Here is a 24,095-nt window from a genome sequence, read left to right on the forward strand (position 1 = left end):
AACACCAGCTACTTCCACCTTCATTCAGTGGAACAGCGAAGCACACTCATAGCCACTCCCTCTGACACAATACACTGTCCACTCCCTTGGATTAACTGGAAAAACAATGAGCAGAGCTTGAAGAAGTCATTAAAGTTAACAATGCTTTGTCATTTATTAAACATTCTCTGTTTGAACACACAGCTGCCCTTCAGTTTCACTTGTTTTCATAAACAACCGACTTGTTCTGTGGCGTGTAACAGCACAGTGCAGAGCCATATGTGTGTATTCTCTGACACTTACGGACCCCTTTCATGAATTTATTGTGATGCTGAACTGTACATACAAACTGCGCGGCTGCAGACAGTCAAAACACAGAGTTGACACAGAGTCGGAGGGGCGGCGTGCAGCTGACACTTATTCCACCCTCTCATAAAGTCTGCCTTTATGACCACTTTTTTTTTTCAGCGTGGCTCAAGAAGAAATGACTCAAAATTGGTGAATGTTAACACGCCACAAATGCTGCATTTAGAGCGGTGAATTGTGAGTCAATAGTACTTTCTTTCAGTCGTTGCTGTTTCAATTATAGACTGCTCACTAACAGGAGAGGATTTATGAATCTTATAGATCAATGCAGCTGTGGAAAACTGCCATGATGTTCACAATACCCCCCCAAAACATACGAGCTCTGACCCCATTTAACACACTGCTAACACATTGGCTGTTATTTTCTTCTTATGTTCGTCTTGATCCAGAGGAGATGTTTAACTGAGGGTACTGCGTGCTGTTTTTGCAAGGCCAGCTTTCGTGCAGTGACGCACGCTGCCAGCATTGCTCCTCTGGGACCACCATACACTCACAAATACACCATAAGCGAACACACACACACGCCCACTCACACCACACCCCATAAAGCCATACACAGATTTACACACACATACTGTAGAACTCCATCAGCTCAGAGAGGACAGATTTCATATCAAATCCCCAACCAGAATCCCAGACTCCAGGATCTCTGGCCCCCCTTTGCTTCTATTTCTGCTCAGAGAAACTAGGCTAAGAGGAAGGAGAGAATAGTGGTCCAATTTAACAGTGACGCGCGGTGGAGAGAGACAAAGACAGCCGGAGATAGAGGAGTCATGAGGAAAGAAATAGGTGGTGGCCACAATCGGGTCAGCCTTGGATTTATCTTGTAAATCATGTGTTTCCATTGTTTATATATATAGTGTGTGTGTGTGTGTCTATGTGTGTGTGCGCGTGTTCCCCTTTCCCCTGGTTTCACTGAGTGTGTGTCTGAGTGAGAGGGAGCCAATGGATGGAAGTCATTCATCCTGGCCAGAGTGTGACGGGCAGCGGTGAACCGCTCTGCTGATGTGGCCAGATCCTTCCCCTCCATTCCTGCAGAGGGGTGATCCCTTTTCATGTGTCAACCCCCATCAGTATAAATAGTCTGGGAAAGGAAGAAATGGGGGGGACATAATGAGTGAGGAGAAAGTGCATCTTTTCTGGTTGTTCTTGTGACCAACGTTTTGGATTTGTGAGCGACAGCAGGGAACAGCAGCGCAGAGGCAAGCCGGTCTGCAGAGCGCCTCAGACTGAAGCGAGGAGAGAGCTGACCACAAATATGCCCGACTGTGGCCGGCGGGCTCCTGACCGACTGCTCTCCTCCCTTGCCATGTGGCCGCAGTGGGCGGGGGAGCGCTTTTTCCATTCCACTTCCTTTCCCTGCCACACAGAAAGGAAACGTGCTGCAGATGTCTGGGAAAAACAGTGGAGAGCGGCCTGCACGGGAGGCCTTCAGAGCTCCTGCAAGAGCATAAAATCAGCAAGAGATGGGGCGTGTGTGAGTGCGCTAGAAAGTTCAAGTCTGGCTGCCCACACAACTTCACCCAAAACCACTTGTAGAGCACACTGTGTGAGAAACACAGAAAGATCTTAAGAGTAAGAGTGAGAGTCATAGCAGAAGTTGGTGGTAGCAACACACCAAGAAATCTAGCAATGCACGAAGAACGGAGCGAAGAAGATTGCTGACGAGCAAACATGACAGTAGGCAATGCACAATTTTAAATATACAAAAAAAAAAGACTTTGCAAATGTTTAAAGCTGCTGTAAGCATTGTCGTCGTTTTAGCTAACTTCCTGTCTGTTTTGCAGTTAGCAATCTCCTCCCTCCTCTCTTCATCACCACATGAATGCTCAGCAGTAATCACCAGACACGGCAGCAAACAGGAGGATCTGCTCTCAGGACTGCCTCTTTATGGACCTCTCTCTCCTGATTTTGTTTGTTTTTTTCAGTCTGGCTGTCAATTTTCACTGCACACAAGTGATGGGGAGGGAATATATTAATTGAAAGATATTACGAAATAACTTAGCTTTTATAAGGTTTATTTTTGTTCAGTTACAAATTTTACTGTCTCACCTTTTGAACAGGTTAGATAAATTGCTCAATAATATCAATATTAGGTCGGATATGGCAGATCAGACTGCAGTGTGTTGGATGGAGAAAAGTCTCTTGACTCGACTTGACCAAGAAAAAATGACTTGGAACTTGCTTGAGACTTGGACCAAATGACTTAAGTCACATGTCTAGATGGTACACATTAACATCAGACTGTCACATTCAGATTAATACACCTGGTAACATATTCTTTCTTTACATCTATTCAGTATTTCAGCAAAAATACATTTTTTAGTTCAGTTACTGAGAATAATAATAAAACTATTGCTTACATACCCAAATATTGTAACGCACTGTGCAGTGTTTTGGCATCTGATAAGCTTTCAATTCATGGATGTTTTTCTCAAGCTGTACTTCCTGAATCACATGTCATATTCTCACCCATAGCAACACTCCACTCCACACCAAAGTAAATACTAGTTTACACGGTTTTCCATAATGCCAGGAAAGTGCTTGCTGGTTTCAGTTCATCTTCCTTTTTTTTATTTCTTTTTTTTATTGTTTTGCTTTCATATAATGATCTAAATGTTAATTTTAACCATCCCAAGATTGAAAGTGAATGTGGAACTCAAGTTCACTATGATTCAAACACTTTATTTGTGCTATAAAAAGCAGGTTTGAGACCAAAAGTGTACTGTCAGTGCATTGTTGGTTTGAGTTCATGTTTCTTATCTTCGTTTTGCTGATTCCGGTTTGGATGCCATTTCAAGTAAATGTAAGTCCTTAAAAATGACAGTTTACTTGCTACCAATACACCACTGTACTACACCAGGGTGAATGTATTCAAATCAGAACTGCTGCCACTGTGTTAGCATGATTATTCTGTTATAACAGTGATGAAGCCCCTTTGACATTTGAGACAGCTTTCACTCTAATCTTCTAATTTGTGACAGCCAAACTGGGGCAAAATCAAATTAAAGGCCTGCAGGTTTGCCAGCCTTACCACTTTGATTAATCAGGCTTTTTTCTTATCCTAATTTTCTTTCACTAATCAAAAGCTTGAATTCAGCTCAAGGGCCGCGGTGCATTAGTCCCAGCCGGTGCGTGCTAAATATTTGATGGTAGTGGAGAGGACGCATAGTGAAGCATCAAGGGAGCAGACTAAACCTATAGCTCATCAATAATACATCCAGCGCTGGGCCACTTGTTCGTATGAGATAATGCATTAGATGTATTGGACGGAGATGCAGTGAAGCGAAGCAAAGGTATTTGAGCTGGGATGAGACTGTCTGACTGCCAGGGGAACTCCGCGTGCTGCACTCATTCACACCATCGTCTCTCAGGAATACTGAACAGCAGTTGAACTCAACCTTGAATGTGGACCCGGAGGAGGGTTATTTATGTGGAATTTTGAAAAGGAGCCACGTTAGCCGTAGAAAATCACTGAGAGAGGCTCAAACGCTGTCCGGTTTTATCTCAAAGACAAGTGATATGGACAGTGTCCCTTTTAAAAAAGCCACAAAAAAATGCCCTGAGGTATAAATTCAATTTGGCTGAGTCTTGAACCATTTCAACATCATCTTGGAAAACAGCCTCAATCCATAAAAATAAAAGAAATATCGATAATGGCACTATGCCTTCCAGACAACAAATACTAATATTTGAAAGGAAGATCTCTCAAGACAGTCGGAATGATTAACCTAGAAGCCAAAAGCCATGAAATCTCTCAAACACACAATAAGACAAAGAGTCTGCAGCCACGCGAGCAGCTCTGTGAGCCTGTACAAAGCACTGCTTTGAAATAAATGCTAATGTCAGCCTGCTGACATGCTGACGTTTTGCATATTATGTTTACCACGTTCACCATCTTAGCTTTGTGTGTTTACATGCTACTTTTGCCAATTTGCACAGAAGATATAACATATGAAGGTGAAGAATAATTCCTCGATTTCTTCAGGTATTTTCTCATAAAACAAAGTGAAATTTTGAGCAGAGGGTGGCGCAAGAGGAAAAATGATGGAATCACCAAAGTTATTTGCGGTTCATCCTCTGGGAATCAGGAAAGTCTGTACCACAATTTGTGGCAAGCTTTCTTTTAGAGGTAGAAATATTTAGCTGGATGAGTCAAAACTTTGCGTACTGGAGGCACCAAATAAAAGTGAGGGGATTCCCACGTTTAATCATCCTCAGGGGAACATGAATTTCTTGGCAGTCCCTCAAATAGTTGCTGAGATATTTCAGTTTGGACCAAAGAGACCTACCAACTGACAGACCTGGCCACCATTGCCGCACCTAAAATTCATCCAGAGACACACCATACAAATCATCCTGCGCTCTTTTTAATTATGGAAATGTAGGGTTACATCAATATGTGTGTGTGTGTGTGTGTGTGTGTGTGTGCCAGTGTCAACACATGTGAATTTGAAAAATCCTGTCAGTAATCCCAGCACTGTTTTACATAACAGTGTGGAGGATTAAAGTCATTATGTAGTGTTTTTTAATGAGATTTCATTTCTCCTCTCTCACTTTCTTTCCTGCTCTCTCCGTGGTTTTATGCAGATGTGGGGAATCCACTATGGGGGGTATTGAAACATTATGCTGCAATATTATCATAAACTGTATCTACAGTCAAGACTGGCTTTCTAACATGATCTTACCAAATGACACTTTAATTATCCAAAAGGTACTGTAAAGCAGCATGCTCGAAAATCCTGCTGCTATTTTCATTTAAATACTTGATACCTACCTATCTACTGTTAAAAGAATATTTTCCTGTGCTCTCAGCTTGACAACTGACTCATCTTCTTCGTCTGACTTCTCCTTGATTCAGTCACAGCGTGAGCTGTAAAGCTTGACGATAAAATGTCCACAGGCTGTCAAACGCACTGTCTAGACCTCGGCGCTGTTTCTCCAAAAGAGATGGTGCAACGTGACCCAAAGCCATGATGAAAAAGAGAAGAATATTGGTGAAGATTTGTATTTTCAGCTCAATTTAGCATCAAACTGCTTCAGTGCAGCATCTTCTCTGGATAATCACAGTGCTTAGGCTTCACAAAATGGAGAATTGGTCCCATATGGCTATATGTACACACACATATATATATATATATATATATATATATATATATATATATATATATATATATATATATATATATATATATATATATATATATGTATTGTATGTATTTTTTACATCCGTCTCCTAAATATTTTCACATTTAAAAAGACCAAACAATGAAAACGGTTAATCAAGAAAATAATCAACAGATTAATTGACAAAGAAAATAACCATTAGTTGCAGCCCTTCTCTTGGGGGCTTATCTACTATAATACTGCCATGGACCACTGAGATCCCATCAACAGTCAGTCTGAGGGTGGTAATAAATGTGGCCCGGGTTTTATTGATTCTGGCACTGAGATATCGCCACATCTCTGCCATGCAATTTAGCGTCCATTTTGTTTGCGAGGCTGGGCGTCTGGTTCGTGCAGAGGCTAAATATAACTAATGAATCAAGGAAAGGCACTCTGCCATATTTAGCCTTTATGTACACTGTGATAACATCTGTCATAAATGACTTTGTTTCTGCTCCCACACATCAACCACAATTCTCCACAGCGGCCACAACTACTCCATTTGGGCTGTAACTCATGGGATGTATCTGTCACTCCTACATACTGCGTGTGTATTGCAATGTGTGTAACTTAACAGCTAATGCTATAAGGACTCAAGGGAGTTTATAATGTATAAATATGAATGTCTCACATGTTTTTGTTCCCGTCACATCTACAGCCGGCGGGAAGACCAATCAGACATATAAAAGCATTTTCCTTCTGAGATGCTGTCAAGGTGACCGCTCTACAGCTGTACACACATTACCACTCAAAACCAATCCGGCCGATGCCACTCTCACACTGAGTCTTCATCTAGGGGGGAAGCCACTCATTTCCAACCCAATTTCATCCTGCTTATGGGAGGACAGTTTAGTTGAGGCCGTCGGGTTCATCTTTCATTGTCTCATGAATTAGATATGCATCTCATTACCTCCTCTGCTGTTTCATCAAACACTCTGAGAAACCCAAATATGTCTTTTTTGAACAAACTTATGAGAAATGACCTCAGAGGCCGGTTTGAATCTCAAAGGGCCTCAAGAGGGAAATGATTATTAAACACAATTTGATTTAGCTGACAGTGTGTTTGAACTCGTTTTACATGATAAAAAAATATGCAACCCCGTTCCCAAAAGTGAACTTGATAACTTTACGGTCGTATTTCTTCATCGTGAGGTGAGTTTCAGTTCTTCTTAGCGTGGGAAAACACACCGAGGCATCTTGTGAGTTCATCTCTGACTTCCTCCACATACCAGGCCTGCTTTATTAAAGAACAGCCCACATACCTACAGCACACAGCCTCAGGGCTTATGCACACTCATCAGTCAGCCAATTACACTTAGAAATATGCGCATGAAGCCCAGATAGTTCCATCAACAACCAGAATGACAACATGAGCTGCTGCAGTACGCTGTCGCCTAAACTTCGCTGAACATCTAGGTTGTGTAGAAAAAAGCACCATCATGCCACAACTACCATATTCAGTAACAGATTCAGCCCGATGTGTAATGTTTTTAGCGATATAAATACATGCAATCAAAATGTAATCATTTCCGAAGTGGTTGTGGTGACAGGCTGCCTGCAGATTTATCTATTTAAACATGGACAAGTAAACATTTATGGTGCTGAAGAATCAAAACAAGGCTGTAATAACCCTCCCTGGGCAGTGAGGTGTAACCAAGCATTCTGGTGTACAAGTGCACTGCAGAAACAAACACAAACACTCAGGCTGTCATTGTCTCAGAAGCAAATTCTCCCACAGAAAAACACAACAGATGCGAACGTCTATTTTCCTGCTGATCAATGATGTGCAGTGCAAAATCAGCCAGAATTTAAATGAGAGGCTGGACTGATTGGAAAAGATAACATGTTTCTGCCAGATTATAGCCCAACATTGACTTTAAAGGGTAATTCCACTAATTTTACACATTAAAGTGTGTTTAAAGGTCTTTAGGAGTACTAATGCATATGTGAAAAACATAGTATAAAGAGTTTTGTGGCTCCAGAAGAAGCTGTACGTAATCTGATAAACTGCCTCCAGTAATATCAGTCAGTAGCTAAGTTGCACTGTGGGTAATGTAGGCACCAGGCTCTGAAAAGTAAGAAGAATTCATGGAATAAAAATAATTTGTTTTGTCGGTCCGTAATGACTCCAACAATGTTTTGGGAATGCAATAAGTCCAGTGGACTGCTTTTCAAAACCTGGCACCTATATCACCCACAATGCAACATGAGCACTGAGTGACATCACTGGAGGTAATTTATCAGATTACATGCATCTTCCTCTGGAGCCACAAAAGGCTTTATACTTCTTTTTTCACATACACAGTAGTACTCCAAAAGACCTGTACTTTAACACACTTTAATGTGTAAAATTGGTGGAGTTCCCCTTTAATACCTGTTTTGTATTTGTTGTCTCTGTGACATCACCGATGTCTTGGAAACACAAAACCAATGATACATTCTCAGAGGAATTCAATCCTAAGTGTGAACTTTTCCAGCAGAAAAACAAACTAAGGGCTGTGCATGCTGTGTGTGTGTGTGTGTGTGTGTGTATCCACCTCTGACCCAAGGCATTAACAGCAAGTCTTTGACAGAGGTCAGTGCCCTCATTCAACCCCTGGTTCTTCCCACAAACACGGTAACGCACACACCAAACACAGTAATGAAAATCCTCCTGCAATCTCATCTCGCTCTGACAACATGACAGATATCCACAAATGAAATCAAAAAAAGAGCTGATGAAACATGTGAGGGGACGCACATGAAACAAACGCACACAACCAAGAACGTATCCTGGGCGTGATTGGTGGATATAAACGATTGCATAATCCCTCCACCGGGCTCTGTTATTTACTCCATCACATGTAAATGGGGGGGAACAGATTAAATTTCTCCCAAAGAAGGAAGGCTTTTCAAACACACGGCTGCTGTAAATAAGCACTGTAAATATTATTCTAGCAGCTGTGAGAGCTTCCAGCGACTGTGAGCTAATATCCCTGCTAGCTGCAGGTCGCCTTTCACGACTGCTGCTTGTGACTCCTGCTGCAGGCGGGTCAATATTAAAGTCCAATCCTCTCAAGAACAACTTGTTAATGTGTCCGAGAAAAATCCAATTTCTGGGTGTCTCAGGATATTACGGTTTCATCACTTGTTACAAATTCCAAGCCGCTGTTCTGTTGATCAATATTCAGCGTCTGTGAGTGTGTGTGTGAGAAATGGATTCTTCTATTTCCATTTCTTCATGTATCAGTGGTCTCAGCCAAAGCATAGGGCTCAGGGGAACATTTGGGCATGACCTTCACAACACAGACATTTCACTTGTTTTTGTTGCTTTGTTTTGTTCTCTTTTTTTTTTGAAAATGTCTCCTGGTGTGTGTGTTGAAACGGATGAGAATGTCACAGCGTGTTTGGGGTGGCTGGAGGAAAGGGAAATGCACAGTGTAGTCTGAGAAGTGAAAAAGTCAGTTGCCTCACTAAAAAAATGTGTTTTTTACTGTTCAACTGGAGAATAAAGCACAATAATATTGTTGTTTTGACCCCAGATGAGCAAATCATATCACTGTTGTTATATCTGTCAAAACAAATGCATTATGTTTTTTGTTTTTTTTACCATATAATGCAGACTGGATCTGAAAACCTATGTATTTTCATTTTAACACTGCATCTTAACCATCCCCTGTTATAATTTGCTGTGATAATCAGAGGAGACGGAATGCAGGGAGGGAGGAAAGCAAATGTTTTTCCTATCACATTTCTTAAGCGAGGATGAGCTCTTATTTGACAGCGTGTCAAACACAGCAAAGTGCTCAACACATCCCAAATCTCCCCCTTCCTTCCTGCAATCTTGCCGTCTCCTACGTGAAGACACGATTTTCAGCTCTTTCTTCAGGTAAACACTCCAATCTTCTTCGATAATGAGACAGGAAGGGCGGGGTGTCTATTTAACATGGGGGCAAACTGCGAATGGGTCTTTGGGAGGGTCCTTCTGCTTCTGCTCATGATTCACCTCGCTGTCACTCCGACATGTCTTAGAAGCTCCTAACTGGACTGAGCGAACACTGTGTTTATCTCGGGGTTGTAATCTTAAAGCAAACTTGTAGGTGGAGGACAGACACCAAAGGGAATACGAGCCCCATCCTTGTGTCCACACACACTCCTCTGATGACAAAGGAGAGGTCAGTGATTATCAGGCTACCGCTCACCTTCACATGTCAAAGATCAACAGGCGGCTTGAGCAAGCACTGTTGTCTTTTACGAGTTGACTCATCAAGCTGCTGGAAGTTAAAAGATAAGAGCCTGTTAAGAGTTAAATGATAAGGAAAGGCACTGTATGTTGAAATTGCCACTCAGATTCTGGCCTGATATTGGATTTTGTTAATGGCATGTGAGGCTTTGCAAAGAATATGTGGGGAGCGGGGTTAAAGGTCTGACAGAATACAGACAACTGGCTGAGTAATGACAGACAGAAGTACAATATTAGATGCAAACTGCGGCAATTATGCACTAAGGGTTTTAAGTACCTTAATTACCTCAGCAAGCTATGTTTCTGCTGCACCTCCAACTGCTGACCGTGTTGGTGAGTGGGTCATCGATTCATACCTTTGAGGTGGTTTTTATGAAATAAAATTCCAGCTTCTTAAATGTGAATATTTCCTGTTTTCTTTACTTCTCCATGACAGTTAACTGAATATCTTTCTTTGTGGATAAAACCGTGCTAAATCAATGAGGTGCAAAACTACAGTAGCTGCTAGGCATAAATTGTGTAAAAGAGTATCTCCTGTTGGTGTGGCCTTTTTAACTTTCAAGACCTTTTACATGCAAAGGAACCTATATAAAACAGTGAAGGTGAAAAACAAAACAAAAAAACAAACAAAAAAAAAAGGTCTCAATTAAGTAAATTACGTGAGTTGTTGAACACAAAAAAGATCATAAAATGTATCTGCATTCACTCGGTGCTGCATCGAAACATCATCATTTTCATACTAACGACTGTGGGTGTCAAAGAAATCGCCAGTTTAATTTGGTTATATTCATTAAAGAGAGCTGATTTAATTAATAAAAGACTGACTCATTCAATCCAATGAATCACCTATTTCAAATTAAAGATTTAAAAACCTTTTTTTTTGAGGTGATGACATTTGTAGCTTCATTCAAAAACCTCAACAGAACATTCGGTACAGCCCTACAATATATAATAACTAGATTCCTGTTCTTTAAAGAACACCTGTCCCTCTCACCTCACTCACATCTCTCTGTCTGCTCCTCCTCTCCTACTCACAGTTAGAAAACCTCTGGTCTATAGCATGAGTATAAATATCCTCTCCAGAATGCAGCACATGTAATGGCCTCATCATTCCTGTGATGAGTGATGTAGGATGCAAGGTTGGGGTGATGCCAAAACAACAGCTGTACAGAGGAGAAGAGTCAAGGAAGTGACCATCAGCGGGGGCCACGAAATGGTGCGTTCATGGCCCGGGGGGGTCACGGGGTGAGAGCTGCTGCGAGGGAAGTGTGTCTGCATGGTGGTAAAATCTGGAGTAGCCACATGAAAGGGCCTGCACTGGCAGAGGAAGGAGCTCCGTCTAATTCCACCGGTTACTATTACAGACGTCGGCTAAATCGGAGCCTAAAGAACACACAGACTGTTTTCTCACAGCAGTGGAACTGGCACGCCAGGATATAGACATAAAGGGATCAGTGGGATATCTGTGGGAAACCGGTCTGGAAAAGTCCACTTGGTCACATATCATGTAATTGTTAATGACTCCATGTAACATCTGTTGAGTAGTGTCAATATTTTGCGTTCAACAGATTTTGAAAGATGTTGAGATGTGTTAAAAAGAGTGCAGAAGTGATGATGTCGCCTTTCAAAGAGACATTTCATATTGTACAGTGTCGTTCGTCTAATTCAAAACAGCTCGACATCAGATGGAAAAGGCGTGGTAAGAAAAAGGCAGCAACCCTATAAAGTAAATTACCAGAGGCCCTTCCATCTTTTTAATGGCTCGGCTGTTGTTTGGGGACCTTTAATGTGAGCGCTATAAAACAAGAGAGGGTGAAATAGGGAGAAGAGTGAAGGGTGAAACAACCTCACGCTAAACCCCAGAGCAACTCGAGCGTGGCCCACACAGCCTCTCACACAGTTGGGGTGGTGAGGAGACACTTCCTGTGTGTCTAATCCTGATATATTCCACTGCAACGCTTCATGTTACGGAGAAGATCAGCAGCGACTTGCTTCCACCAGAAAAACGTCACAGGGAATTTCAACATTCAACACGGTAATCACCTTTATACTCGCGTAAAATTTAATTTATCCCCGAATCCCCCTGACAGACACCTCCACTATCTTCTATCTTCACTTCTCTTCTCTTGCAGCCTATGTGGAACTGAAAGTGCTGCACTTTCACGCATTTTGTGAACTTCCACGCTTTAGGTTGCGACAACTGACAGGAAAACACAAAGAAGACAGAAAAAAAGCTCATCGTTTACCCTACGAGGAAATGCTAATGCAGAGGAATGCCCCAGGCTTTGTGGACAGTGATAATGAGTAGCCACAAAGGAACTGGACAGAACTATGAGGAATTAATCTGCATAGCCTGTCAGACTGGATAGATTGGTCCATCTTTCCTACAGTGTGACAAAGAGCTTGCTTTAAGAGGATTACGACCCCACGGTCATCTGTGTCTGTATGTGAGATGCCAAAAGTTCACATGCAAAGGTCCTGCATTTGTCCAATGGGATGCGACCCTGTTTTGGGGTATTCCTGGAATGACAGCTTGACGGCGACGACTCAGCTTAAGGTGCCTGGAGGAAGAGCTAATCTGCAGCTCCCCAACATTTCTGATCAGTACAGATTAGGCTGCAGACTGTACCCCCCAAACTGCCCCTCCACTGGCTGAGAGGTGGATGATTCTGGGTGCACACGGGGGGTGGCTAGAGTTAACACACACCAGGGTTTACTTACTTACAAAGCAAATAACTTTAAGTGCTGAGTGTCTGCCACACATAACCTCATATTCTCTGAAAGAAAAAAAACACTTAATCCCTTCTTTATGATAATCTGTCAAGGAGCTTGGACTGTCTGCTGTGGGACTACAGAGGGACCAACAACAGGATTTAAGGTTTCAAAGCCACCTCAAATTAAATTAAACATAGTGGCCCTCTAAATCTCAGAGCTCTTATGCACTCTAAAAAGCAAATGGAATATAAGTGGATGTGGATTAAATGGCTGCTTCCAAAGGCAACACACAAGTGACCCAAAAGGGGCATCGTAACTCATCCAGCTCCGCTCCGGCCTCCACTCCAATCTTGTCTCCATCTCACTCCCCTGCATACCTCATCCGGACACCCTCAGACATTGCCCCATTTCTGCCCCGTCTGCATTGCAGACAGTCGTAAAAACAAGCGCAGGCTTCTGAAGGAGCCCTCCAGGTCAGGTCTGACCCATCAGCTGAACAGCTGAGCCTAAAGTACGAGTCACTTACTGCTGTCTGTCACACCCTCCTCCTGTTCAGCACCCTTTAAACTCAATACTGGTCTCCTTTGTGCCTGTTCACACTTACGTTTGGTGCATAAGTGTGCTTGAGAAAAAACAGATCACGGTCTCTTTGCCAGTTCTACAACACAGAATATTGAAATTGCAGAAATGTGGCCTTTTGATGATCCCCAGCTGAACACACCGCATGACAAGAGTGAAACAGATATTCTCCGTGCATCATGGAAAAGTTGAAAAGTTCATGTATTAGTTTGCTTGAATTACAGTGAATTTCTTTCCCAGACTGAAAGTGTCTCAGTGGATGACAATTTTTCACTCAGTCTAATGCCACACTGAGATCATAAACATGCCAGCCAGCAGCTTGAGTCTCAAGTCCTGTACAATTACTTTGTTCTGAAGCCGTCCCTCCTCCCAAACTGGTATTAAATATTCGAGTCTTGTAAAAAACAAATTGGCAGCACATCTATCAGAGCCAGAGCAAAACAAGCTCCATTGTGACTTCTCCCTTCTTTTGTGGTTCTAACCATCATCTTGGATGAGTCAAGTGCTGGAATCATAAAAGTTTGTGATTATGTGGTGTTTTGTTTATGTGTGTCTGTGTGTGTGTGGCTTCACCTCTGACACTGGGAATTAACAGAAAGATCTAAGTCTTTGACCGGGCTGCTGTGTGTTGCTGGGTGCAATTTTCCCATCATTGTTGTGGAGCAGAATAGCCCCGGTGTCTGGAATGGTCGCCCTCTGTCTCGGTGACAATGCTTTAGTGATCCACACACACTACAGTAATGGCCGTTGGTACAAAGACCTTTTGACGTCGGGCAGTGCTCGGGCTCAGCGCTGCCTGCATTCTGCGTCCACTTCCCTCCCTGACTGCCTGCCTGCCACTGCAGCAGCCCGGCCCCTCCCCTCACTACTCCCCTCTCTCATTCACTGTGTGTTTTCTGTGGGTGTGCGCTCATGCTTGCTTAATTGACATTAAGATCTATGAGTTGGGGTGTGCTTTGGGTACCTGCTACTGAATGAGAGCGAGAAAGCTGAAGGAGGTGGTTGATCTCACTTGGAACAATGTCGTAAGCTCAGAATTACATAAGAAAAACACTAAATTTAAGCTAAATGTCCCATTTTTACAAGAAACAAACTGCATCAACAGCACATCATTGGTACTATACTGATATATCATACTGCTCTATGTTACACCCACCTCCACAAACACACACACACACTTGGAGAAAACACTCTGCAACCAACACAGATGCGCTGCTCACACCACCTAATTACTACTGCAATATAGCTCACCCAGCAGGAGAGGAGAGGAGAGGAGAGGAGAGGAGAGGAGAGGAGAGGAGAGGAGAGGAGAGGAGAGGAGAGGAGAGGAGAGGAGAGGAGAGGAGAGGAGATAGATGGAAGCAGGAGGGAGAACAGATCAGCTCATGCTTCATATACTGTATGTATTAGTGCTGTCAGTGGTCGCTGGTCCTCGTTCTGTGTGAGGATCCCGTGCACATGCTGCCCATGCATAATGCAAAACAGTCCAGCAGCGTTTAGGTGGCAGCGATGGGAAAGGAAAGGGACCCCTCTGCACCACATGAGCACACCCCACGAGGGCTAGCCCAAGATGCTGCAACGAAGCCCCCTCCTCCCTCCCTTTCCCACTTTCTCCTCATCTCTCCTCACTCACTCGTCCTCCTGTCACAGCACAAGCGCAGCTCCGAGGTCTGGCGAGGGATTCTCTGCCTTGCAACTCAGAGACGGCAGTGACAGGATCATGACGGAGAGGACGGAGGAGAATGGAGTTGTTTTGGAGCCTCTTAATGAGGGGTTTCCTCTGATCAAAGCACGAGGAGGTGTGAGGAGACAGAAGTACAAATCTCTACTGTACTGTAAGAGGGAGATTGACTCATCCATGAGTGAGGATGAGGATGTAGCTCTTCAGTCTATCTGCTGTGACTGAGTGGTGCTTGAAGATGTTAAGATTAGATACGGCACATCAACGCATTCTTGGTGTGGCAGTAGGGTCGAGCTGCTAAAGCCTCCTCGCTGTAATGACCATTCAGGCACTCTGAGGCTTCACAGTTGACAGACTGGACCTGAAGCCTTCAGGATGATGAGCCAGAGGCATGTGGCTACTTAAGTGTACACATTGTTCTGTTTGGATTAGCCACTCCTGCTTTGTGCCAGGGGCTACAGAGTGAAGTCAGACACATTTTTTGAGATTTTTTGAGTAAATCTTAAAGGGGCACCAGGTTGTTTTGGGGAAGAAATTTGAATCAGAAGAGAAAGATCTTCATTGACAGATTGATTCTGAGTGAACAAACTCTCTTTGTTTTCATGGCTGAATAAACTGAATAAACAAGCTGACCTTAAAGGTTTTGTTGTTGTTTTACTTTACATTTATATGTGGCGGACCCTGCCACCTTTCTCACTTCAAACAGAGTTCTGGGGACCTTATTTCCCTCTGAGAACAGCTTGTTTATTCACTTATGGAAAACAAATGTTTCTGAGTTGGTATTATTACCTCATTAATTTAGTAAATATCAAAATTCTGAGTTTGAATTTCCTCTCCAAAACTGCACAGTGTCCCTTTACAGTTAATAATTGTGCTGCGTGGCAAATAAAGGTTGAAGTTATAAAAGGATGCAATCACAAGCCAGATTTTCTCATAAGTAAGTCATTAACAGAAACGATAGACACTTGCACTTTAACCAGGACGGCTCTCTTTGTACAGAAGAGCTTACTATCCTCAAGAACACACTTCCCTCCATTCTCCATGCTGCAGCAATATATTTAACCCATTCACTGCCACTCAGTGCAATGTGCGAGCCTTGATAAGCAGCTTGAATGAGAAATCCAGCAACCAAATATTGGTGAATATAAATAGAGGTTAAAATGTTGATCTTGTCACGTCAATGTCACATTTTGTTAATTATAGGTTCTTGCTTTATGTGGAATCCATGATAATAAATTAAAATGAAATAAAAAATCAGCAAAGGATGCAGACAGATACATTGTGTGAGACCACCAACTGAACAATCTTAATATCTTTAATCTTTGATTCTGCCTTACAATATATAGAAGAAAATATTACATAATACACATCTAATTTATAATTTCCCATTTTAGTCACAACCAATTCACGTATCACTTCCATAATTAGATCAAATGATATCAAATAAATGCACTTTTCACATTTACACACACTCCAACACTCCAGGCTTGATTCCCATCTGTACACAGTGTTCAGCTTTAACAAACTACGCTCTGGCTCTCAGCTATAGTGAGCAAATGCGGATACTTGAGGAGGATTAACAGCACATGGCCCCATCGCAGCATCACACAGCGCACACTGCTGCTGCTGCTGCTGCTGCCGCACAAAATGCTGGACTACATCGCTCCCAGAAAGGAACTAATGACTGATCCTTCACACTGATGCGCTCCCTCCTTCTCCCTAGCTTTCTCATTTTTGCAGTTGGTGTGACAGATGAGCCCACAGTGACATCTCACACACACACAGAAACGCGCGCAGGGCGAAAGCATGCAGTGAGGGTCGTGGATGGAGACCTGATCGCCTTAATTGATCGATCTGCAATTATCCACCAGCCCCTAAATCATTAATGTCAAGCATTATACTTGGGTGATAGCGAGGACATGAAGGCTGTCTGATTTAACTACAACACACACGCGCACAGACTACAACACCTAACAGCCTTGTGGTTGTAGCAGATTGTCCACTGCGCTTGGGCAAGCCCATTGTTCCGCCCGTCTCAGCTGAGGTGAGCTGGCAGCTCTACACATCTGCTCACAGGCAATTAAAGCATGTGCAATCACTCCGGCCAATAAAGATGAACACATAGTAATCTTTTACTAGAAAGAGAGAAGAGAGGAGTCGGGTCTTACCGGCCACGGTGTATCTATCCATGTAATTGAGGACGTTCCCAAAGCTGAGGATCCCGGCGGCAGCAGCCGGTGAGCGGCATCTGAGCAGCGCGGCGCGGAATTTCTGGCCCGGCTTGCACGGGTGAAGGTCCGGGCTGGATTTCAGTCCGGGACTCATGCTGCCCGACAGCGTGCGCACCTCATCCGAACTGCTGCAGCCCTCAATCTCGCACCCATCGCTCTCCACACACATTTTCTGTCTCGAAAGATCCAGCGCAGATAAATCAAGAGAGAGGGACAGAGAGAGAGAGAGACAGACAGAGAGGAAAACAGTTGAAGAAGGAGCGGTGATCTGTGATTTCAGGTGAAATTATTCGCAGTGTAATTGTTGTCTCAAGTGTTGGAGCGCAAGAGCGGCTCTTCTCGGCATCATATTTTTGTAGCAGTGTGCGGTGACGGACGGCAGTGCGCTCCTTAGTATTTTTTTTTTCTGAGGGACCCAGCGCTGTGTAGTGCAGGGGGGTGTGACCTGGCTGGAAGAACTCCTCCCCCCCGGAGCCCTGCAGCGAATGATGGAGCCGCACCTGATACTGTGCTGCGGATGCCGGGGAATTGCAACCGGAGTGTGGTGCGGTTGGAAAAACCTCTCTGTTATTTGAGGGGGGGCTGACAGTGGAGGGAAACGGGTGGGTGGGTGTGACTCCATTTATTTATATATTTAATTCATCGATCACATTTGCTGTGATGCTGACTGAGAGAAATACCGCTGTCATTACTACTGAATAGAAGTAGGTCAGTAAAGTATGTTGCAGGGACACATTTAGACATCAGAGGAAACTGCTGAAGCCCCCTGGTGTGCTCATATTTTTAGCAAATACATAGCCTATCTGGATTTGTTGTATATTTTTATATATTCAGTATTATGTCTCCCCAAATCATGACTGTCTTAGTTTAGGTCCCCTATCATGGTGGCTTTTTAACAGTCTCTGATCAGGTCAAAGTCAGGTCAACCAAAAAAAAAAGCACATTTAAAAACAATAATGACCAAAGTGCTTTACATAGAGATGAGATTATGAGATTATCTGCCTATAGTGAAATAAAAACACATAAATAAGCTGAGTTAATCACTAAATGCACAGAAGAAGTCATTCTGGATGAAGTCATGAAAACACAGCAGCACTGCACTGAAAACAAGTAATTAAACGCGTGAGCAGTCATGTTTCCATGATAAATGATGAGATGAGATGGGTCTTTAGAAAGGCTTTAATTAGTTTAGGGCCTACAAGAGAAAATGCCTGATCACTCCCGGATCGTAACTCAGAGCCAGTGGTGGAAGAAGTACTCAGAGCTTTAACTTAAAGGAGCACTATGTAGTTCTGGAGGAGGATTTTTTAATCAGAAGAGAAAGATCTTCATTGACTGATTTTTTAATGCCTAAACAAATTAAATAAATCAACTATTTTCTTTATCATGACTGAATAAACTGAATCAACAAACATAACATACATACACATACAAAACATACAAAACATACTGTTTTACTTTGTTTATATGTGGCGGACCCTGCCACCTTTCTAGCTTCAAACATTGTTCTGGGGCCTTATTTTCCTCTGAAAACAGCGTGTTTATTCACTTATGAAAAAAATAATTTGTATTATTACCTCACTAATTTCGTAAATATTAAAATTCTCAGTTTGAATTGATTCTCCAGAATAACAAAGTGCCCCTTCAAGTAAAAGTACAACTATATAAAAATATTCTGTTACAAGTAAAAGTCTCCGTGTTCAAGATCCCACTTTTCACTTGGTTAACAGCAAAATGTCCTCAAAGCAAAAGTAATGATTTGGTCCCTTTAAGAATTGTATTATTATAAGCAGCATATCATATTAACATTTAGTGGCATCTAGCTGTGAGGTTGTACATTGCAACCAACTGAAAACTGAAAATGAATACATATATTGTCAAAAAAGCATAACTAAGAATATGATATTTCTGCTGATATATCCCTCAAATCCTACACACTGGACCTTTAACATGTAAGCAGCATTCTAATGTAACAACTGGCAGAGGCAGAGGTCATTTTAACTTCTATATATACTGTTATAGGTTAACCCAGCATAGCATGGCATAAAATTGAAATACTCAAAGTAAAAGTACCTCAAAATTGTACTGAAGTACAGCACTTGAATAGCTGTTCTTAGTGACTTTCCACAACAACTGGGAGCACAAATTCATTAGCACATCTGTGGGCTCTGCAGCTGGAATAGGGGGTGAAGAGTTCAGAGATATAACCTGGTAGCAGTCCATACAGTGCCTTAAAACACATAAAATAATGTAGAAATAAATGTTGTACTTCAAAGGCCAGTACAGGGGAGATATAGTCTCTCATCTTGCTACCAGTAAGGAGTCTTGCTGCTGCATTGCGAAACCAGCTGCAAGCGTCGAGGCTGTCTGAATGACTAGAATGGTAACACTAAAAAATGAGAAAATATAAAAGCATGAACCACAGTCTCCAAATCCTTAAATGCCAAGAGTGATTTTAATTTTGCAAGAGATCTAAGATAGGAGAAGCTAGTGCTGAAAACAGAGTCGATTTCTTTTATTTATTTATCAAATTTTAAACAGGATTGAAAGACATCACCAAGACTTCTTGCTGGGAATTTACATTGACTTACAGAGGCCTAAGAGTGTTGATTGAGGTGTTGGAGTAAAGATTAATGAAAGATTAAGTATAGCTTACGGACATGTTGAATCATGAAAACAACTACAGTGTAGGTCCTTATGTGAGGCACAATTAAAGTAAAAGTCAAAGATGTGTCAGTACATGTAGAATAGAAAGTATAGAAAAAGGCAACTTTACTGGTCTGGAATAAACAAAGACTTTGTTAGGCTTGTCCTTCATTTAGGATGAATTCTACTCAGTGGATGATTTTATATATTATATATATACTGTATATAAAGGGGATGTCTTTGTGGCAGATTTTGTTTGAAGAGCATGAGACAGGGCAAGTTGTTTGTTTGCAGTGTAATGTGAGAAGTTTCTAAACAAGTCCATGTGAGGTGGATGCTTGTATACATGACTCGATAAATAACAGAACTAACTGAAGATGCACATTCATATTGTGGACTGAGTTAAATTAGTGTGTTTAGAGGAAACACAGTTACTGTATAAAGGAACAGTCTGATTGCTTTTGTGAATACATTGCTGTGGTCAGGTGTACGGGAACTGCCGTCAAAGTGTGTGGGAATCAAATTTCACTGGTCACTGGGCTTCCCCACCACAAACAGTGAGCTCATACAGAAGTGCAAGTGCTTTTTTTAATGAAATGAGATTATAATTGTAATCAACCCATTTATTTTGCATTCTCTGTGAATGTTTTTTATAGCCTATGGCTTTCATGTAGTCTGCACTGTTGATGTTGTAACTATATCACTGTACACAGTGTAACCTAAATATTAATGATAAATATAATACATATTTGCTTTGACTATGGACCCCAGGAACACAGCCACTTTTAGGTGCATGCCATAATTGTAAATGGTGGGAATTAGAGTTTGACCACACTCATGTCACTCCATTGTTCAATCAAGCAGAAAGGAGAAGTGAGAGTTTCAGTGGGGGCCTAAAATCAAACGGAGCTGGTCGTGTGGGGGGAGAGATCAGACATGACGTCACAAAAGTTCATTCTGAATGACATTTTTCAAACCCCACAATTATGACCAAAATACTTTACAGTGACACAAAAATTCCACATAATTTACCAACGCACAAACCTTTTATAATTATCTGGTGACAATTAAACCATGCCGTCCTATATAACTGCATTTTAATATTACGTTTTTCTAAAAACGAAGGAATCCCCCACGTTTTAGTGATTTAACAACCAAAAAACCAAAACGGATGATATTCAACCATCTGTGGTTTGCAGCATGCATGGAGATGTGCTGAGCAAGTAGGCTGCTGGGAAATAACTATTGTGACTTTGAGCCCACAGCAAACACTCAACCCCACATTGGGGAAGAGTTATTTACGAGAACTCCACAATTAATACATATCGGGGCAAATGATTTTCCGTCAGACCATCTGTCTGAGCCCCACCTACTAATAAATCTCCATCTCATCACTGCACACATTTGGGAGGCGTTTACACCAGACAGCAGCAGTTATTGTTTAAACACTCAGCAGATGACACTGAAAATAGCTAATTATTTTGATGGCAGCAGTTTACAAAAGTTATTTATCACTCATGAGAATAGAAGACCCAGTAGAGCACTGATTATTCACTCTGACCCAAATGTCACTTTGTCTGGGAAAGTTGTGAAAGAGTTTGGCAACAAAATGTTCTCATTAAAAATTATTTGTGGCTGGAAAAATACATAAAAAAAAGCTACATTTAAAGAAGTGAAATTGTTGTCTGAGAGCAATGAAGTCAACTTTACTTGCAATCGATTTTTGTTTCACAAACAATCTTCATCTCAGGGCACAGCAGTCAAAGCAGAATGAAGCAGTAATGCTGCATGAGTCCTGCTATTGGACATGTTTGTCTGTGGCATTCCTAGCGGTCACAGAATAAACATCAGAAAAGATAAACACAATGCAACTGGCTCAGTTCTGACAGTTTCAGCGGTTTCGGTACTTTTCTTGCAGCCACCGCTGTCCCTAACTTCATTATAATCTAGAGAAGATATAGAAAGCCTTAAACTACTGCAGGGCCTTTGTTCTTCTCTGGTCCCATACAGAGTTTAATATAACTATCTGTAATAATGCTACCGAGAGACTGCAGAGTTTTTAACTTATACAATAATGACGTTAACACCGCTGAAGAAGGTGACACCGCCTTGTAACACTGCACATTGTGTTGTTGTCTGATGCGAGATATTGCTAAGCCTTCACACCTCACTGAATTTTCAATGGGATGACTTTTGATAAGATGAGCTTCTGTTGTAAGATGACTGTGTGCCTGCAAAGGAAAATGATCTGTTTCTGAATGGCTGGGAAAGGTCCAATCCTGCATGCAGATGAGTGCTTCTGTGCCATCTGTGTTCTGTCAGAAAGGAGCCAAAACATCTCCAGCTAATTGTTCAAATATCCCATTGTGTGCACAGAGTTTGACTTTGCCAAGACGGGAATCAACTATATATCACTGGGAGGAGTGATGGGGATTTTCTAAATGTGAACCAAGAAACACTGAATGAGAAAACAAAGGTGTGAGGCTGAGAAAGAAAAGCTGGGGAGTTGTTGATTTATTATGAGTACAGAGTTTTTTGTGTGAGTGTATAAGAGGTGGGTGTGATGAGGGGGCATCCCTGACAGGTGTAGTTTGATTTTGCTGAAAATCAAAGGGGACATTGCCCAATAGGCTCTTATTCCCAATTAAATGCACAATATGTCATTTCTGCCGCCCAGGGTCTCTCTATCAAAACAAAAGATGTTTGCCGAGTGTTGTGTGGGGAGGGCTGGGAGTGCAGGAGGTGAGAGTCAGGTGTAGAGCCATACATTCTAGAGGAATAAACACCTGGAGTCATCAGATTCTGCTCTGATCCAGAACTACAGCCGCAATCCACGAGGAGATGAACTTCATTTTCTGGTGTTTATGTACTGTAATGTTGGCTGCAGACTGAAGCTCGAGAGGAAATCTTCTTTACTCCCTAAACATAACATTAGAGATAGGAGAAGGGAAAAGAAGACCGAGAACTGGAGTCTCTGTTGAGTGCTGGGTTTAGTGAGAGTTGAACTGATATTCCCTTAATTGACTGATTTTCTGCACAAAGTGTCCCTCTGCCGACCATCGTCAGATTATGAAAAATAGTAAATAATGAGGAATCCTACATATTCAAAAAACATTTTATCTCACAAAAACAGCAAAAACAGTGATATATATTATAGTTTTCAGATTCATTTTTAAATTGTTTTTGCCATAAACATCTAGTGGACCTTAACCTTATGGTGGGCAGCCCTGGACTAGTTGTATTCAGACATTTTAATTCATAATTCTTACATATTCTACTTTTAACTGGGTAGCTGACAAATGGCTGTGTTAAACATCCTAGTGTATTCTTATTCTATCATACAATCCACTGTAGAAACAAAAGTAACAACCATATGCTGTTAACCTAAGTACAATCAAACTTTTTGTCAGTGTTTAAGGCTAAACTAAATCCGGAAAGGAAGGTAGGCAGAAGATGAGGCTGAAATGAAGCTGAAAGGAGGCTGAATCCTGGCATTCCTCTGGGACAAGGCTGGGCGCTTGCCTGGCTCTGCTCTGCAGGCGTTTGGCATGGCAAGGGTATCAGAGTTGAGTTCTGAATCCATTCGCATGCACAGAGTTGACCTGTATTGTTTTACTCAGCCCCAAATGAGAAAGTTCTGCCAAGCAAAACCTAAAGCACCTCATGGCATTTGTTTGCAGAATTACTTTCAAATCTATCATCCCAATAACTTTGATGTGTGAAAACCCCCTCTGCTTGAATCTGGAAAGTATGATGCAAACAGTGCAGCCTGGCAGGCTGAGCAGAAAATGATCAAATGATACTGACAAGAATTGTTTTTGTAATGCTGCGGTCTGACATCCAGGAAAAGAGGATGCAGGAAAAGAGGAGAGGGCCAAATCAGCCAGTGGTCTCACGCGGAGGGCTTAGGAGGGAGCCCCAGTAAACAGTTGTTCCTGTCTCCCTCTGTGGAGCCCCCACCTCCCCTCCTCTTTCTTTGGGATGTGCTTGATATGCTGGTCATGTCTGTGGGATCCTGTGTGTTTTTCCATCGTGCAGAATGGCACAGTGGACCCGGACCTATCTCTCGCATTATTCTGTTATGTGGCCCGGAGCCACTGAGTCACTGCCCCGGCCTTCCTTCCTGTTTCAGCTCAGGGCCAAGCCTCTAGTGCAGGATGGGAGATAACCTGCTAATCGCTGGGCCCAGTGCCTGCGGGACGATAAGGACGACTCTCTACGTTCTATCGTGTGGCTGCCAATAAGTTTAAATGTCCCAGTGACACGTGTCTATCAGCTGTGCGTCTATCAGCTGTACTTCTGGTAAACAGCCTCTGCCTCTTTTAAACTCATGAAGTTGGCAAGAACCCACAGTGTATCCAGCAACTATATTTTTACTGGAATCGAGCAACATTAATCAAATGATCAAGTAGATTTCAGTAATATTTATCCAAACTAATAAATATGCAGGTTTAAAGGAAAAGTTCACCGAAATAATTAAATCCATACAGCGATCCCAAATTGATTTGAA

At 42.2% G+C, this 24,095-nt stretch overlaps 1 protein-coding gene across 2 annotated transcripts in view; it reads right to left on the reverse strand.

Annotated features, from left to right (window-relative positions):
* The window catches only part of spns2 (SPNS lysolipid transporter 2, sphingosine-1-phosphate), a 70,182-nt gene extending 52,876 nt beyond the window's left edge, over positions 1–17,306 (reverse strand). For both annotated transcript variants that reach the window (XM_073479099.1, XM_073479100.1), the window contains exon 1: positions 16,877–17,306. In XM_073479099.1, the coding sequence (XP_073335200.1) occupies positions 16,877–17,108 (232 nt within the window). In that variant the 5' untranslated portion in view covers positions 17,109–17,306. The remainder of the gene's footprint in view (positions 1–16,876) is intronic.
* Positions 17,307–24,095: the final 6,789 nt, after the last annotated feature.

This window comes from Pagrus major, chromosome 13 (assembly GCF_040436345.1).
Source record: "Pagrus major chromosome 13, Pma_NU_1.0".
Classification (NCBI taxonomy): domain Eukaryota; kingdom Metazoa; phylum Chordata; class Actinopteri; order Spariformes; family Sparidae; genus Pagrus; species Pagrus major.